Source organism: Taudactylus pleione, unplaced genomic scaffold (assembly GCF_031769625.1).
Source record: "Taudactylus pleione unplaced genomic scaffold, aTauple2 ptg000396l, whole genome shotgun sequence".
NCBI lineage: Eukaryota > Metazoa > Chordata > Amphibia > Anura > Myobatrachidae > Taudactylus > Taudactylus pleione.
In genome coordinates, this window is record NW_028284797.1 from 3,217,057 (window position 1) to 3,234,667 (window position 17,611).

Below are 17,611 nucleotides of genomic sequence, written 5' to 3' on the forward strand. Positions count from 1 at the left end.
CTAAACAACCAGGTTCATAGTCTGAGTTAACCACTTGCCGACTAAGCAAACAGCGCAGTGAATTCAATAGCTCCGGGAGCTAAATTTAATCGCCCCATAAAAAAGCAATACATCTAGAATCACACAAATTCCATTGGTTACCTGGTTTAAACCTACAAGTGGGCAAGTTAACAAACAGCTGAAAAGATATTGGCTTATCGTCAGTTCAGATCCTGACTTACCTATCTAAGAGATTTGCCTGTAAAATCAGTTGTAAGTGACAGAGACATACCACAGACACACTTCTCCAAAAAACACACTCCAAAAAATCGGGATGCTTTAAATGTGCAAATTGCTTAACTTGCTGCTACATGATAAGTGGTGACAAGTTTAACCATCCACTAACAGGAAAAACGTATAAAATTCGAGACTTTGTAACCTGCACATCAGAATTTGTTATTTATATGTTAAGCTGCCCTTGCAGCAAACATTACATTGGTAAAACCGATAGGATGTTTAAAGAGAGAATGTCTTTACATAGGAGTGCAATTATGGGAGCTTTGGAAAAAGGGCAGCAGTAATCAACCTGTTGCCAAATATTTTTTGCAAGCTGGACATAGCCTAGCATCCCTAAGATACAACATTATTGACCATATCCGCCCCTGATACAAGAAGGTGACAGGTGATCTAGTCTTATCCAACTTGAATGTAAATGGATACATCGCTTGAATACAATGTATCCGGTGGGGCTTATTGAACAATTTAGCCTAAAATATTTTAATTGATCTGTTAACAGCTGCATTAAGTATACAGCTGAATAATTCAATATAAAGGTTTGTACAACATTAATCATCTTTACAAATATAGTTTTGGTCCTGTTAGGACATCGTATGTCTATTAGGGAGAAAGTGCAGTGACTTAAGACACTGCAAATAATACCTTACCAGCTGCTAGTGAAGAAAGGAAGATATAGATAGAGGTTGGGTACATAAACCATGAATATCGCTTTTTGTAGACTGACATTCACGAAGTAATATGTCAGTATACATGCAGAATTTTAGGTTATATGGAGTAATCAGTGTTAATTTATTTGCCAATGTTTTGTAATAGAAATTTGTTGATTGGTTCCTAAGAAAGTTTTACTAAAGTGAGAGTTTTGTAGAAGTGTAGATGTTGCCCATCGCAACCAATCAGATTCTACTTAACATCTAAATAGCACATTCTAGAAGATAATATCTAGAAGCTTATTGGTTGCTATGGGCAACTTCTCCACTTCTAAAAACTCTCACTTTAGTAAAGTTCACACAGGAACAATGTCTTATAGGTAATAAATATTTTTGAATATATCAAAATATAGAAGCTTTGTATGCTATACAGTATATATATATATATATATATATATATATATATATATATATATATATATTTGTTTGTAAGGAATATTTTCATGGTAACTTTGCATGTAACATTTTTCTTTGCAAATGTCTGTATAACAAAATTTTATTGGTGGTGGGTGATGCACTTTATTAATTGAAATCAGCTGCCCTGTGTTCACAGGTGTTCTGATTATTGTCCACTAGGTGGATGGCTATAAATGTAGTTGTTCATTTTGTATGCATTAATCCTGATGAAAGAACCTATGTGAAAGTTCTGAAATGTTGACAATAACTTCCGGGTCCCAAGCTTTCTTTACAAGACATCTGAGTGCCACCTACATGGTTGTGTGTATGTGTATATATATATATATATATATATATATCTAAACACTTATCAGACAGGTGCAGTACTCGTGGACTTGTAAGGAGCTTTAATCAAGTAACATGAATAGTCAGCAATGTTTCAGTACCTCTGTCAGAATGGCACCGTCTTCAGGCTGAAGTTAAATCACAACATCATACCTTTTATACAGACACCCATGCTACATGTGGACGCCACGACAATACACCCGGTCTGGCGACGCATGCTGTTTGACATCACTACAGCCAAATGGTGCACTCATCACCATGGAAACTAAAACAAACAAACGTGCACATGTGTGTGTATATATATATATATATATATATATATTTATATATATATATATATATATATATATATACACACAAAAATGCAGCAGGCTTGGCACTCATCCTCCAATCACCAACAGTGGGTGCCCTCCGCAGTAAAACAGATACAGTCAATAAGCAGTAACGGCGGCACTCTCTTAATAATAAATGTTAGAGTCGGGTTAAGAAACCTCTGTGGTTTACTTCAACGTTTCAATCGCTTAGGATTTTCGTCAGGAAGCAAATACAACAAGTAACAGCACTTACCTATATACAAAACAAAGACACCTCTCGTGCAGCCTGTTCCATCACTTGATGCGTGCGTCTGACGTCAATGCGTCGCACTACGTCGCGTGCGTGACGTCCGACCTTCACATCTCTATGGGAACGGAAACAACAATATCCGTGAAAATACTACCTCCACCAAACATATACAAACAGGTCAAAATGGCTAAGGCGACAGTACATGATAAAGGAGTCCAACCAAGTGGACAAAAAAATGTACAAATAACGCAGCAACAGTACAGATCAGCAAATATGAAACACATAACACATATGACTATGACGAGATATCACATGAAAAAATGTGCAAGCTTAATCAAAACAAGACAGAGATAATGTCTCATTAAGACCATGTGGCTGCAGTGTATTAAGGCGATGGATCCAACCTGCCTCCATCTGTAACAGCAATCGAGCCCTGTCACCACCCCTCTGATTATCCTTCACATGATTGATCATCTTATAGCGTAAAGTCGATAAATTGTGTCTACAGGCTTTAAAATGTCTGGCTACAGGCTGGTCATTCTCCTTACCAGACAATGCCAGCCGTATGGCCGACCGATGTATCGCCATCCGTTCACGAAACTGTCTCATAGTCTTGCCTATATATAGTAGCCCACATGGGCAGCGTATATAATAGACGACAAACTGACTGGTGCAAGTGAGTACATGATTACGACATTGCAGTCTGCTGTGGATGAGCAATTAATCCCTAGACAAACCATGGATGCTTTGTTGCCTACTTCACCTAAGGTGCCTGTTTTTTATACTCTGCCCAAAATGCATAAGGACCCTGACAATCCCCCTGGCAGACCAATAATTGCTGCCAGGGATTCTTTGTATTACGAGATCTCAAGATACATCGATTTTTTCCTGCAGCCTGTTATTCAAACGGAGGCAACTTACCTCAAGGATACGTCTTCCTTTTTACAGAAACTGCTATCACTTGACACTCTACCTGCTAATTATTTTCTGGTTACCATCGACATAGTGAGTCTGTACACTAGTATACCTAACCAGAGAGGATTGGCGGCTGTAGCAATTGCTGATCAATAACACACTGTCTCAGGGTCCAGATTTAAAGTTTTTTCTGCAGTTATGTTTGACCTTGACTAGGAATTACTTTATTTTTGACGGTTGTTTTTATCTGCAGACCCTAGGATGTGCCATGGGTTCTTGTGCTGCCCCGGCCTATGCCAATGCGTTTATGTACCGTGTGGAGAGGGACCTTTTCTTCAGCAGGAGTGTATTCTCCGAGAGGATTGGCCTCTCCACACGGTACATAAACGCATTGGCATAGGCCGGGGCAGCACAAGAACCCATGGCACATCCTAGGGTCTGCAGATAAAAACAACCGTCAAAAATAAAGTAATTCCTAGTCAAGGTCAAACATAACTGCAGAAAAAACTTTAAATCTGGACCCTGATACAGTATGTTATTGATCAGCAATTGTTCTACAGCCGCCAATCCTCTCTGGTTAGGTATACTAGTGTACAGACTCACTATGTCGATGGTAACCAGAAAATAATTAGCAGGTAGAGTGTCAAGTGATAGCAGTTTCTGTAAAAAGGAAGACGTATCCTTGAGGTAAGTTGCCTCCGTTTGAATAACAGGCTGCAGGAAAAAATCGATGTATCTTGAGATCTCGTAATACAAAGAATCCCTGGCAGCAATTATTGGTCTGCCAGGGGGATTGTCAGGGTCCTTATGCATTTTGGGCAGAGTATAAAAAACAGGCACCTTAGGTGAAGTAGGCAACAAAGCATCCATGGTTTGTCTAGGGATTAATTGCTCATCCACAGCAGACTGCAATGTCGTAATCATGTACTCACTTGCACCAGTCAGTTTGTCGTCTATTATATACGCTGCCCATGTGGGCTACTATATATAGGCAAGACTATGAGACAGTTTTGTGAACGGATGGCGATACATCGGTCGGCCATACGGCTGGCATTGTCTGGTAAGGAGAATGACCAGCCTGTAGCCAGACATTTTAAAGCCTGTAGACACAATTTATCGACTTTACGCTATAAGATGATCGATCATGTGAAGGATAATCAGAGGGGTGGTGACAGGGCTCGATTGCTGTTACAGATGGAGGCACGTTGGATCCATCGCCTTAATACACTGCAGCCACATGGTCTTAATGAGACATTATCTCTGTCTTGTTTTGATTAAGCTTGCACATTTTTTCATGTGATATCTCGTCATAGTCATATGTGTTATGTGTTTCATATTTGCTGATCTGTACTGTTGCTGCGTTATTTGTAAATTTTTTTGTCCACTTGGTTGGACTCCTTTATCATGTACTGTCGCCTTAGCCATTTTGACCTGTGTGTATATGTTTGGTGGAGGTAGTATTTTCACGGATATTGTTGTTTCCGTTCCCATAGAGATGTGAAGGTCGGACGTCACGCACGCGACGTAGTGCGACGCGTTGACGTCAGACGCACGCATCAAGTGATGGAACAGGCTGCACGAGAGGTGTCTTTGTTTTGTATATAGGTAAGTGCTGTTACTCGTTGTATTTGCTTCCTGACGAAAATCCTAAGCGATTGAAACGTTGAAGTAAACCACAGAGGTTTCTTAACCCGACTCTAACATTTATTATTAAGAGAGTGCCGCCGTTACTGCTTATTGACTATATATATATATACATATATATACACAGCGGGTAAAAGTATTATACACATCAAAATTTTTCTCAGTAAATATATTTGTAATGTGGCTATTGTAATGAAATTTTCACCAAATGTCAGCAGCAATACATGCAATCCACACATGCAAAGAAATCAAACCATGGATGTCCATAAATTAAGTTATGTGTAATAATGTGAGATAGCACAGGGAAAAAGTATTGAACACATGAAGAAAGGGAGTTGCAAAAAGGCATGGAAAGCCAAGACACCAGCTGAAATCTCTCGGTAATTAGAAAGCAATCCTGCCCCTTTTAAGTGCAAATTAATAGAAGCTGGTTCAGTCCCAACTGATGGCCTATAAAAAGGTGTTTCATTACCAAGGTGTCACACAAGAAACATCTCATGATGGGTAAAAGCAAAGTGCTCTCTCAAGACCTTCGCAACCTTATTGCAAAACATACTGATGGCATTGGTTACAGAAGGATTTCTAAACATCTGAATGTTCCAGTGAGCACTGTTTGGGCCATAATCTGGAAGTGGAAAGAACATCATTTCACCATAAAACAGCCACGACCACGTGCTCCTCGCAAGATTTCTGACAGAGGAGTGAAAAGAATTATCAGAAGAGCGGTCCAAGAGCCAAGGATCACTTGTGGAGAGCTTCAGAAAGGCCTGGAATTAGCAGGTACAATTGTTTCAAAGAAAACAATAAGCAATGCAATAAGAAAAAGCATGTTGAAGCTCTTTAAAATTTGCTGAACAACTTTTGGACAAGCCTGTGAAATATTGAGAGACTATAGTCTGGTTACATGAGATCAAAATTGAACTCTTTGGATGCCATAATACCATGTTTGGAGGAGAAATGGCACTGCACATCACTCCAAAAACACCATACCCACAGTGAAGTTTGAAGGTGGATTCACCATGGTGTGGGGCTGTTTTTCAGCATACGGTACTGGCATACTTCATGTGATTGAAGGAAGGATGAATGGAAAAATGTACCGAGACATTCATGATAAAAATCTGCTGCCATCTACTAGGATGCTGAAGATGAAACGAGGGTGGACATTTCAGCGAGACAATGATACAGCCAAGGACACTTTCAATTGGTTTCAGATAAAGAAAAAGCTGCTAGAATGGCCTAGCCAATCACCTGACTTGAATCCAATTGAAAATCTATGGAAAGATCTAAAGATCAGTGGCCCTGATTCAGAGCCGGACGCTCTGACAGAGCGCTCACTCTGAATCAGGGCCGGCCCTCTTACTTTTTTGAGTGGCCTCCTGGCCGCTCGCACAGCTCTGGGTGACCACCCACAGCTATAGCGTGTGGCCAAAATGATGGTTGGAATGGTCAAGACCATCGCGGCCATCGGGCTTGCGACGAGACCCTTGCGGTAGGGTCTCGCTGCCGCAAGCCCTGGAGTGCTTTTGGCTCTATCAAAGCCAAAAGCACTCCCGCTGACATCACTAGTTCCCATGGGAACGCCTCCGTCTGGGCAGCCACGCCCACTCACCAACGACAGCACGCCCCCTTTGGTGCGAGACCCTTAACGACAGCTTGGCTGTTGTTATTCTGGTCTCGCGCATGCACACGACGGAGCCGCCTCCGTCATGCGCACTTGGGCAACATCGAGCGCTCGCGAGTGCGTCTGAATCAGGCCCAGAGTTCATAGAAGAGGCCCATGGAACCTTCAAGATTTGAAGACTGTTGGGTGGAAGAATGGGCCAAAATCACACCTGAGCAACGCATGCGACTAGTTTCTCCATATAGGAGGCGTCTTGAAGCTGTCATTACCAACAAAGGCTTTTGTACGAAGTATTAAATAGATTTCAGTAGGCGTGTTCAATACTTATTCCCTGTGTCATTTCACATTATTACACATAACTTAATTTATGGACATCTATGGTTTGATTTCTTTGCATACAGTCAGGTCCATAAATATTGGGACATTGACAGAATTTTCATATTTTGGCCTCTATTCACCACCACAATGGCTTTGAAATGAAACAAACAAGATGTGCTTTAACTGCAGACTTTCAGATTTAATTTGAGGGTAATTACATCCAAATCAGGTGAACGGTGTAGGAATTACAACGGTTTCTATATGTGCCTCCCACTTTTTAAGGGGCCAAAAGTAATGGGACTATCAACTCAAAAGCTATTTCATGGACAGGTGTGGGCTATTCCCTCGTTATTTCATTATCAATTAAGCAGGTAAAAGGTCTGGACTTGTTTCTAGGCGTGACATTTGCATTTGGAATCAGTTGGTGTCGACTCTCAATATGAGATCCAAAGAGCTGTCACTATCAGTGAAGCAAGCCATCATTAGGCTGAAAAATCAAAACAAACCCATCAGAGAAATAGCAAACACATTAGGTGTGGCCAAATCAACTGTTTGGAACATTCTTAAAAAGAAAGAACGCACCGGAGAGCTCAGCAACACCAAAAGACCCGGAAGACCACGGAAAACAACTGTGGTGGATGACAGAAGAATTATTTCCCTGGTGAAGAAAAACCCCTTCACAACAGTTGGCCAAATCAAGAACACTCTCCAGAAGGTAGGTGTATATGTGTCAAAGTCAACAATCAAGAGAAGACTTCACAAGAGTGAATATAGAGGGTTCACAACAAGATGTAAACCATTGGTGAGCCACAAAAACAGGAAGACCAGATTAGAGTTTGCCAAACAACATCTAAAAAAGCCATTACAGTTCTGGAACAACATCCTATGGACAGATGAGACACTTGTACCAGAGTGATGGGAAGAGAAGAGTATGGAGAAGGAAAGGAACTGCTCATGATCCAAAACATACCACCTCATCAGTGAAGCATGGTGGTGGTAATGTCATGTCATGGGCATTTATGGCTGCCAATGGAACTGGTTCCCTTGTATTTATTGATGATGTGACTGCTGACAAAAGCAGCAGAATTAATTCTGAAGTGTTTCGGGCAATATTATATGCTCATATTCAGTCAAATGCTTCAGAACTCATTGGACGGCGCTTCATAGTGCAGATGGACAATGACCCGAAGCATACTGCAAAAGCAACCAAAGAGTTTTTTAAGGCTAAAAAGTGGAATGTTATGCAATGGCCAAGTCAATCCCCTGACCTGAATCCGACTGAGCATGCATTTCACTTGATGAAGACAAAACTGAAGGGAAAATGCCCCAAGAACAAGCAGGAACTGAAGACATTTGCAGTAGAGGCCTGGCAGAGCATCACCAGGGATGAAATCCAGCATCTGGTGATGTCTATGCGTTCCAGACTTCAGGCTGTAATTGCCTGCAAAGGATTTGCAACAAAGTATTAAAAAGTGAAAGTTAGATTTAGGATTGTTTAGTTTGTCCCATTACTTTTGGCCCCTTAAAAAGTGGGAGGGACATATAGAAACCGTTGTAATTCCTACACCGTTCACCTGATTTGAATGTAATTACCCTCAAATTAAATCTGAAAGTCTGCGGTTAAAGCACATCTTGTTCGTTTCATTTCAACGCCATTGTGGTGGTGAATAGAGGCCAAAATATGAAAATTCTGTCAGTGTCCAAATATTTATGGACCTGACTGTATGTGGATTGCATGGGTTGTTGCTGACATTTGGTGTAAATTTCATTGCAATAACCCCATTACAAATATTTTACTGAGAAAGCTGTTGATGTTTTCAATACTTACTTTACCCGCTGTGTGTGTGTATGTATGTATATATTGCAAACCCTGAACGCAGACAGTTATATAAGTATTCATATATAAATACATATATTAATGTATCCGAAGATCTATTTTGCAGGAAAATACAAGTATATATTTAGCACTAATCAGGCAGTTTATCTTGACTCATGAAGTTGCAGTATACATATCAACATAGTAGATGGCGCACCAAGTCAAATAATACATATCACAGAGTCGCTGCTCATGTTACTTGCAACCTACTGTACAGTGTTACTGTAGGTTAAGTGGATTTCTAACAAGTTAGTAGCCCCAGGCATATTTTTGTGTTAATCCCTGAAGGAAAAAGTGCAAATTTTATTTACAAAGACATTTTGTGATCAATGTCTACAATATAAAATATACATCACAATATTAGATGCCACTACTGTCTTCGCTAGTGTGGATGTCAATAACAGACATCCACACTAGCGAAGCTGTGGGCAAACGTTATCTATACTAAGGGGTAAATTTACTAACAATCGAGTTTGGTCGAGTTAGCAATCTCTGGAGAGTTTGGGCATTTTTTTCCACTCGCAAATTTACTAATGTAAAACTCGGGAGGGAAGTCTCCTTTGCTACGGGAAATATTACGGGGAACAAAACGAGTAGGGTTCTACTGTAATTTAGGTATCAGCACCAGGCTACAGAGTAATAGTGTCTGCGGCATTACACCCCGGTCGTTTTGGATCCGGTGCTGGTTTTAAATATATGGGGACCCCTACGCAATTTTTCACCCCCTATATTTAAAACCAGGACTGGCCCTGCGCCCTAGTGCTGGTAGCTGAATTATGGTGGAACCCTACTCGTTTTGTTCCCCATAATTTTAGGAACCACAACAGGCTGACAAGTCCGGGGCTGGCTATGATTTGGGGGGGGGGGGGGGGGGCCTACATCATTTTTTAACAATAAAGCCGTTTTTTTACAGGTACAAAACACAAGCAGCTTACACATATCTCATTGATATGTGCAGGCTGTTTGCTCGGGAGAGTTTTGCAGAGAGAAGACACTGCAATCTTGGGTGAGTAATCTCCTTCCAAACTTGCTACTCCGGGGATGAAATCTTGATCTGCTTCACCATCGGCCATCTCACTTTCAGCTAAATTCACTTCTTAGTACATTTGTGAGTTTCAAGATCCTCAAATCACCCGAGTTTCGGTGATTCCAAGAGATAGGTGTGGCGCCATGCGTACGGCCGGTAAGGGGTATTAGGAGTAGTGACTTTGGCCCACGTTTACTTGAATAGGATAGGCTACATAGCAGTCTGTGCACATGGCACACAGTGACATTTGTGTGAGTGATGAATGAAGGCGCTACTTCCACCAGTCTGTATAGGTCATGTGTGCCATTCCCGCGACAGAGCCCGTAGAACACCTCAAATAAAAAAAATGTTGGCAGAAGCAACTGCTAGTATATATATAATAGAAAGTATCTGGCACTCAATGTTACATATAAAATACTTTACCCCGTTGCCCTTTGCAGAGAACGTTGTTTTGAAGCGTGCTATATGTACATAAACAGGTTCAGCGTCACTTAGGGTATATTCAAGAAGAATACAGAAATGCCTGTAATATCATTTTATTTTACATTGAAACACTGACACATCAGAGGTGTTTCTGTTGTCTTCTTGAATATACCCTGAGGGCCCCTGAACTTGTAAATATATACAAGCTGATAAACCCGGTTTCACCCGGGTAGACCTTAGATATTTACTGTTTCCATTTCCATCTCACCACTCCAATAACACATTAATCCTTCACCTCTGTAGTAATGCATCACTGCTATAGTAAAGCATTACCTTCCCTCACCTGTGTACTAACACATTCCACTCTCTCACCTCAGTAGTAACACCTTTACCTCTCTCAACCGTGTTGTAAAACCTTCAACATTTCTTTCCCTATCACAAATCGTGGTCTTAGCTGCCCATACAGGGTTAAACATTCATTCATTGCTGTATCTAAAACCTCCAACAGACTATCCCAGTGATTACCGCTCACCTGGCTGCTCACCTGGTCAGCCTGACCAATTATCTTTTACCACTCCCTATATATTTCCAGGCCTAGGAAAGACTCATTGCCTGAACAACTGTGAAAGACTAATTGCCTGAACAACTGTGGCCCTGATTCAGAGCCGGACGCTCTGACAGAGCGCTCGCTCTGAATCAGGGCCCGTCTTTTTTTTAGAACGGCCGCTCGCATAGCTGTGGTTGACCACCCACAGCTATAGCGAGCGGGTAGGAAGATGGTCTCGATGTTCAAGACCATCGCAACCATCGGGCTTGCGACAAGACCCTTGTGGTAGGGTCTCGATGCCGCAAGCCCCAGAGAAATTTCGGCTCCAACAGAGCCAAAATCTCTCTCACTGACATCACTCGTGATGTCAGTGGGGCCGCCCCCAAACGGAGGCGTTCTCATGGGAACACCTCCGTTTGGGCAGCCGGCCCGCCCACCAAAGGGGGCGTGCTGTCACTCAACATTGACAGCGCGCCCCCTTTGGTACGAGACCCGGAGCGTCGGATTGCCCGTCGCTACCCTGGTCTCGCGCATGCGCACGACGGAGCCGGCTCCGTCGTGCGCATGCGCTCTGGGCCACCATGGACCCGGTTGCGAGCGCTCAGTGCTCACGACCGGGTGTGAATCAGGCCCACTGTTCCTTCCTGAGGATCGTTCCAGGCTCAGTGTCCCCTGTGTTTCCAGAGCTTTCTCCTGTGGATACTCTCCTTGCTGAGACTCAAACATTATCCAAACACCATCACTGTTTGCCTCTCAGCCCTGCGACTTCCATGCAGCATACAGATAACCACCAGGACTGTTTACCATCGCGCTGTATACCATCTAAGCGCTGCGGCTTCCACGCCGCACACAGACCGCTTGCTATTGTTTGCATTCCATCTACCGCTGTGTATCATCTCTCAGCGCTGCTGCTTCCACGCTGCACAGAGACTGATCATCGTTGTCTGCATTCCATCTACCGCTTTGTACCATCTATCAGCACTGCGGCTCCAACGCTGCACAGAGATCGCTTCCAGTTCTACCAGTGTAACTGCGGTGCATACCATCTGCTTTTGCCACACATATCACCTGCGTGGATTCCACTCTGCATTGTGCGGGCATCATGTGGACTGTATTGCAAGTAAAACTACACTCTGTGTCTATAGTGGGTTACTGCAAATCTACAGTAGGTTGATTATTTTGGTTATCCTGTACTGTGTGCTCTTGTCTTAGGCTGACAGTCAGCGTTGGGGTTCCAGGTCTGGAGAGCATGATCGGATCACAGTATTCTTGCATGAAGGTGTTCAGTACTGTGGGCCTGATTCAGACCCGCTCGCAAGCGGGTCGATGGTGGCCCAGTGCGCATGTGCACAACGGAGCCGGCTCCGTCATGCGCGAGACACGGATAGCGACGGGCAAACCGTCGCTCCGGGTCTCGTACCAAAGGGGGCGTGTTGTCAATGTTGAGTGACAGCACGCCCCCTTTGGCGGGCGTGCCGGCGGAGTGACTGCCCAAACGGAGGTGTTCCCATGTGAACGCCTCTGTTTAGTTCCGGACCCACTGACATCACGAGTGATGTCAGTGGGAGAGATTTCGGCTCCGCGAGAGCCGAAATCTCTCTGTGACTTGCGGCAACGAGACCCTACCACAAGGGTCTCATCGCAAGCCCGATGGTCGCGATGGTCTTGACCATCGCGACCATCTTCCTGGCCACTCGATATAGCTGTGCGTGGTCAGGAGGCCACTATAAAAAACAAGAAGGCCGGTCCTGATTCAGAGCAAGCGCTCTGTTAGAGCGTCCGGCTCTGAATCAGGCCTTGTGTGTGCCTGAAGAGTCTATCTGTCCTGAGTTCCCCTCCCGGATTATGGTCCAGGTCTTGCGTCAGAGCTGTACTAGGGATATAGCTTCATTAGCTCTTCCCTGGTTTCATAAGACTCCAATTCCTGGCTTGGTTCCCAGATCCACACTGTCAGTACTATACGGTTTTGAGTTCAGGTTCTTCTTGTCACTGGAGTAGTTCTCTGACCTGATTGGTTTTTGGACTATTAGGTGAGAGGCTGCCTGGTGGCTTCCTGTTCCAATTCTAGTATCCCTGCATTGCTGCGGTCCATGGTTCCTAGTGTCTCTAGCCTGCCAGTAAATCGTATATAGTGAGTGGTGTTGTAACAGGCGCCAAGCACCTTCCCAGGCAGCAGACAACTATACGTGATGAGTACCACCCTTTAGTACTAAGTGTACACGAATAATAAAAAGGTACGTATAGTTAAGTGCGCACAGTGCTCCCAAATCAAATTAGGAATAGTAATCACAATACTTCCCCGACTCCAATCAAGATGCCGCAAATAATCTTCAATATGATGTGGTGGTACTTCCATACATATGAAAAACACAAAATTGGCCAAACATAGTGTAATACAATCACCAAACCCTGGAGTGATTTTGGCTCTATCAGAGCCAAAATCACTCCCACTGACATCACTAGTGATGTCAGTGGGGCCGGCCCCAGGCGGTAGGTGTTCCCATGGGAACGCCTCCATCTGGCAGGCACGCCCACCAAAGGGGGCGTGCTGTCAGTCACCATCGACAGCACACCCCCTTTGGTGCGAGACCCGGAGCGATAGCTTGGCTGTCGCTATGCGGGTCTCGCACATGTGCACGACGGAGCTCCCATTTGGGTACCATCGACCCGCTTGCGGGCGTCCAGCACTCGCGAGCGGGTCTGAATGAGACCCTCTGCCCGCAATTCAATCCTGGGATTGGAAGTGCCAATCCCGGGATTCAAGTTCTGGCATTTTTGGCCTCAAATCCCTGGATCCTGATGATCCCAGAATTGGCCTCGCTACTGTACTTATAATGACTATATTATTCAATGCTGTTTAACTTGTGAGAGGGGTTATCTACAATGTGTTTTTGGGAATCACTTGAGATTTTGTTGCAAATGTCAGGCACTATCTCAGTATATGAAGATGAATATTACAATGTTGTGAAATATTAATTGTAAGATCATAAATGTGTTTATCCTAAGCAGATTTTATGTCTTTCCATTAGGCTTTTGAATTTTTTTTTTTAAATAAGAACAATGATTTCCTTTTTGAACACTGTCTATTTTATGCACTGCTTTTCTCACTCATTTTTTTTCTAGTTTGGAAATGAAAACTTGAGATTAAAGCTGGAGGATGTGATACACGAAAATGAAGACTTAGTAAACCAGTAAGTTACACCTAAAATGTGTCTGTAATTATAGACAATTGCTGTGAGCATGGGTTGTGTGTAACCTCCTGACACTCTGTCCGCCATTATCCTGCCTCACATGTCATATAGTGCAGAAGGCACTATTCAGTGATTCCGACTTACATTTCTGCACATCTGCTGATACTGTATTTACAACGATATGTGTCACTGAGCCTACGTAAGCTGACAAAGGGGCATATTCAATTAGCCGCGTTAATCCGTTTTCGGCGGAAAAGTTTCACTGATTTTGTCATTTTGCCAGGCGAAAACTTATCCCCGTATTCAATTCCAAAAACTTTTCGCCTACGCAGAAAGTCAATGCATTGGTATAGTCAAAAAAGATTCGCCTATGAAAGCAGGCGGAAAAAGGTGCAGAATCGCGGTTTTGGGGTGCAAAGGTAGGGAAACCACCCTGCACCCTTGGGACAGGCCCCCAAAGGTTAACTGTGTCAAAACCCCCCCCCCCCAAAAAAAAAAATTGAAGAACACCCAAAAAAGTTACATTGAAAAAGGGCGAAAAAGTACAACGTTGGGGTACAAACTTAAAAACTGGCGAAATAAGCTTTTAGGGGGTTTACGAGTATAGGGGTGGTATTTTGTTAATTGCAAGTGCTTGCAGAAGGTACATTTTCAAGTTTTTTTAAAACTTCACTTTTGCGATTCTTAACCATGTTTGCACCCATTTTCATGTACCCCAAATTTGCTGGGATTAGTTATTTTCCTGCTAAATGCTATTCTTCACCACTTGTGCAAATACGCTAATTTGCAGCTAATGAGAGCATTTAAGTACCCCAAATAGCTTCAGTAGGGCTATACGGGGGCATCTACATTGATCCCCAATGTAAGTGCATCTTTTGGGGGGTGTCAGACTGATTTCCCCAAATCTGACAGCACTTTTCGCCCGTTTGCGTTTTGCCTGGGTCCCGTTTTCGCGTCCTTTGGAATTGATTGGGGTGAAAAGCAAGGCTGTGCACACAAAGTTTTCACCTCCAAAACATGCAAATCAGCGAAAAGTACTGCAGGTGAAACCTTACCGACTTTTCGTGTCTAATTGAATATGCCCCATAGAAGGAGTTTCATATCTATATGCTTGTGCACCCAACAACATACAAACTTAGTGGGGCTGGACGCACTTTCCGTACATACAGGGAAATGTATCAAACCTTCTAAAGAGTAAAGAATCTGCCGATAGCAACCAGTCAGCATCTACCTATTATTTTATAGACTGCTGTGTATTTGATAAATGCTAGGTACAAACCGAGTGGTTGCTATGGACAGCTTCTCCTCTTTTACAAAGTATCACATCTTGTGATAAAGTAAAGATGTAACATTTAGATTCATTGCTCTATAATACCTTGTAGCAATCTTCAGTAGTATAGTATAGTAGTGACCCAGGCAAACTTGTTTTTCATTGATGCAGAACATCTGTAGGTTCTCAACCCATTATCTGAAAAAGGCCTTTTTTTTAACTGTGAAATTTACAATATTTTTCAGTTTTTACTAACCTAACCTTTTTATCTACTTCAGGGTTCATAGGGCTCCACAGGGAGACAATGGGGTATAGGTGGTACTTGGAGGACCAGACACCAACAGCAAAGCTTTTTTCTATCCCAGGATGCTCCGGTCCTTCCCCCTACACCCTGCCCACAGCTTGAGGGCAACTCAGTTTTGTTGGTGTCCGGCAGGAGCTGGATCACCGTTAGACAGTGGGGCTGCTATAAAGCAGCCCAAGCTGTATTTTATGAATTAATTGTATTTTTTACTATAGAGCAAGCAGTGCTAGACAGTCCTCTGGACATCTGCACTGCTGCTCCATCACCCCGTGCAGCCGGGACTCAAGAAGACAGGTAAGACGGCGCACTGTTTGCGGGGGACCCGTGTCTATGTGCAGTCTTACCTCCGGTCTCAGGAGACAGACCAGAGTTGCTGATGTGGTCACCGGTTCGTCCGGAACTCCACTAACAACCAGGGCATAACTGATGCTGGCGCAGGGGACAGCTAAGCCAGGAACCCGGTGGTTGATGTCAGCATAGGGGAGACTGTCCTCTCCTTATGGCCCATCCTCCAGCTCCGGGCGCTATTCCAGTGCAGTCTTGCCGCCCTTGAGCTGCTCCTCCCTTACCCTCCTCCCCCTCAGAGACTCACTGCAGCCATTTTCTGCATCAGCCACAGGTCGCTGGGTCCGGTCTCCCTGTATACCTCTCTTAGGAAAAAGCTCTGTATAACCTGGCTCCTACCAGCCACTGCGTTTTGTGTAGTTGAATTTAGCGCTCACTGCATTTAAATTGTTTGCTCTGCATTATATGTGACTTGTGCTAGCGCTGGTGTCTGTTTATTTTTTTTCAACTGTCAGTTTATACCTTTCCCATTCTTTCAATTATAACCCTGGAATACTGAGGTATAGGGGGTTCATTGTACCTCACATCTTCCTGCATTTGTGAGGGCTGTCATATACTGTATATCTGTGTTGCTCACTTCACTGTACCAGATTGTGTGCTATATTATCCTTGCAGCTATGTCTAGCAAAAGCAAGAATAACAAGCAGGTTACTGCTCCCACTATGGTTTATTTTAAGTCCTTTTTAGCAGGCTTAGCTTCAGAGGATCTCATTCATGGTCTATGTGCATCTTGTTATACAGCACCTGGCCCATCGGCTCCTGCAACCTCTACTCAGGACCCCCCTGGCTTCTTTTTCACAGGTGTTGGATAAAATTGCGGACCACCTAGCGGTCCCTGTGGTAGCTTCCCCTATGGGATGGCCACAGCAGGTACTCCCTACAAATCCTTTGCCTCCTCCATGGGTAGACATACTTTCTACCTCAGTGCAAAGTCTGACGGCTAAAACTACAGCCTTTCAACAAATATTACAAAAGGAGAGACCCTTACATAGTAAACCTGCTAAGCGTGCTGTGTTATCTTTGCAGTCCACTCAGCTATCAGATTCTCAGTTATCATCTGGGGAGGCAGAGGACCGGGCCCTCTCTCACTCTGACTCCCCCTCGGGAGAGGAGGAGCCCCCCTCTAAATTTAATATACCTGCACTTTTAAGAGCTGTAAAATCAATTCTTCAAATAGCAGATGTAGAACCCACTCCAATGCCAAAAGAGCCAATCAGCGACAGAAGGTAGTTTTGCCAGAGTTTCCTCACTGATCAGCTATCTGATCTAATGAGTGAAGCATGGAATATGCCAAATAAAAGGTTTCAGCTGCCTAAATGCTTTATTTCTTTTTACCCTCTTCCAGCTACTAATTGTCCCTGCAGTAGATTCCCACGTGACACGCCTGGTTAAGAACACTACCTTACCTACCCATACAGCAAACCTCCTAAAAGGAGACTACTGATAGAAGGATTGAAGCTTGCCTGAAGTCTATGTACTCTGTTACAGAAGCTTATTCTCGTCCTGCCAGGGCTACGGCCTGGGAGGCAAAAGCCATTGACAGTTGGGCAGAGGCCCAAGAAGACACTTTTCCCTCTGATGCTTCATGGGAACAGCTGTCCTACATCTCTCACATTAGGTATGCAGCCTCCTATTTAGGAGAAGCGGCTTTGGATACTGGTCTTCTAGCTTCCAAGGAACCTGCTACTTCCGTGGTAGCCCGCTGTATCGTTTGGAATTTGTCACAAGCCGCATTCCGTTGGATGGTGGTTCTCTCGGGCTGGTTGCTAGGAGACAGAGATGCCACGCTGATTACTCCTGAAGTCCTCCCTTTAGGCGGTGCGTCATCCCTTCTTTGATTGG

The 17,611-nt window shown here is 43.7% G+C and overlaps 1 protein-coding gene across 1 annotated transcript in view; it reads left to right on the plus strand.

The window, feature by feature from the left end:
* SYCP1 (synaptonemal complex protein 1) overlaps positions 1-17,611 on the plus strand; it is a 470,977-nt gene that overhangs the window by 106,696 nt on the left and 346,670 nt on the right. Inside the window, exon 6 of the mRNA XM_088446296.1 lies at positions 13,783-13,850. Within this exon, the coding sequence (XP_088302422.1) occupies positions 13,783-13,850 (68 nt within the window). The remainder of the gene's footprint in view (positions 1-13,782; positions 13,851-17,611) is intronic.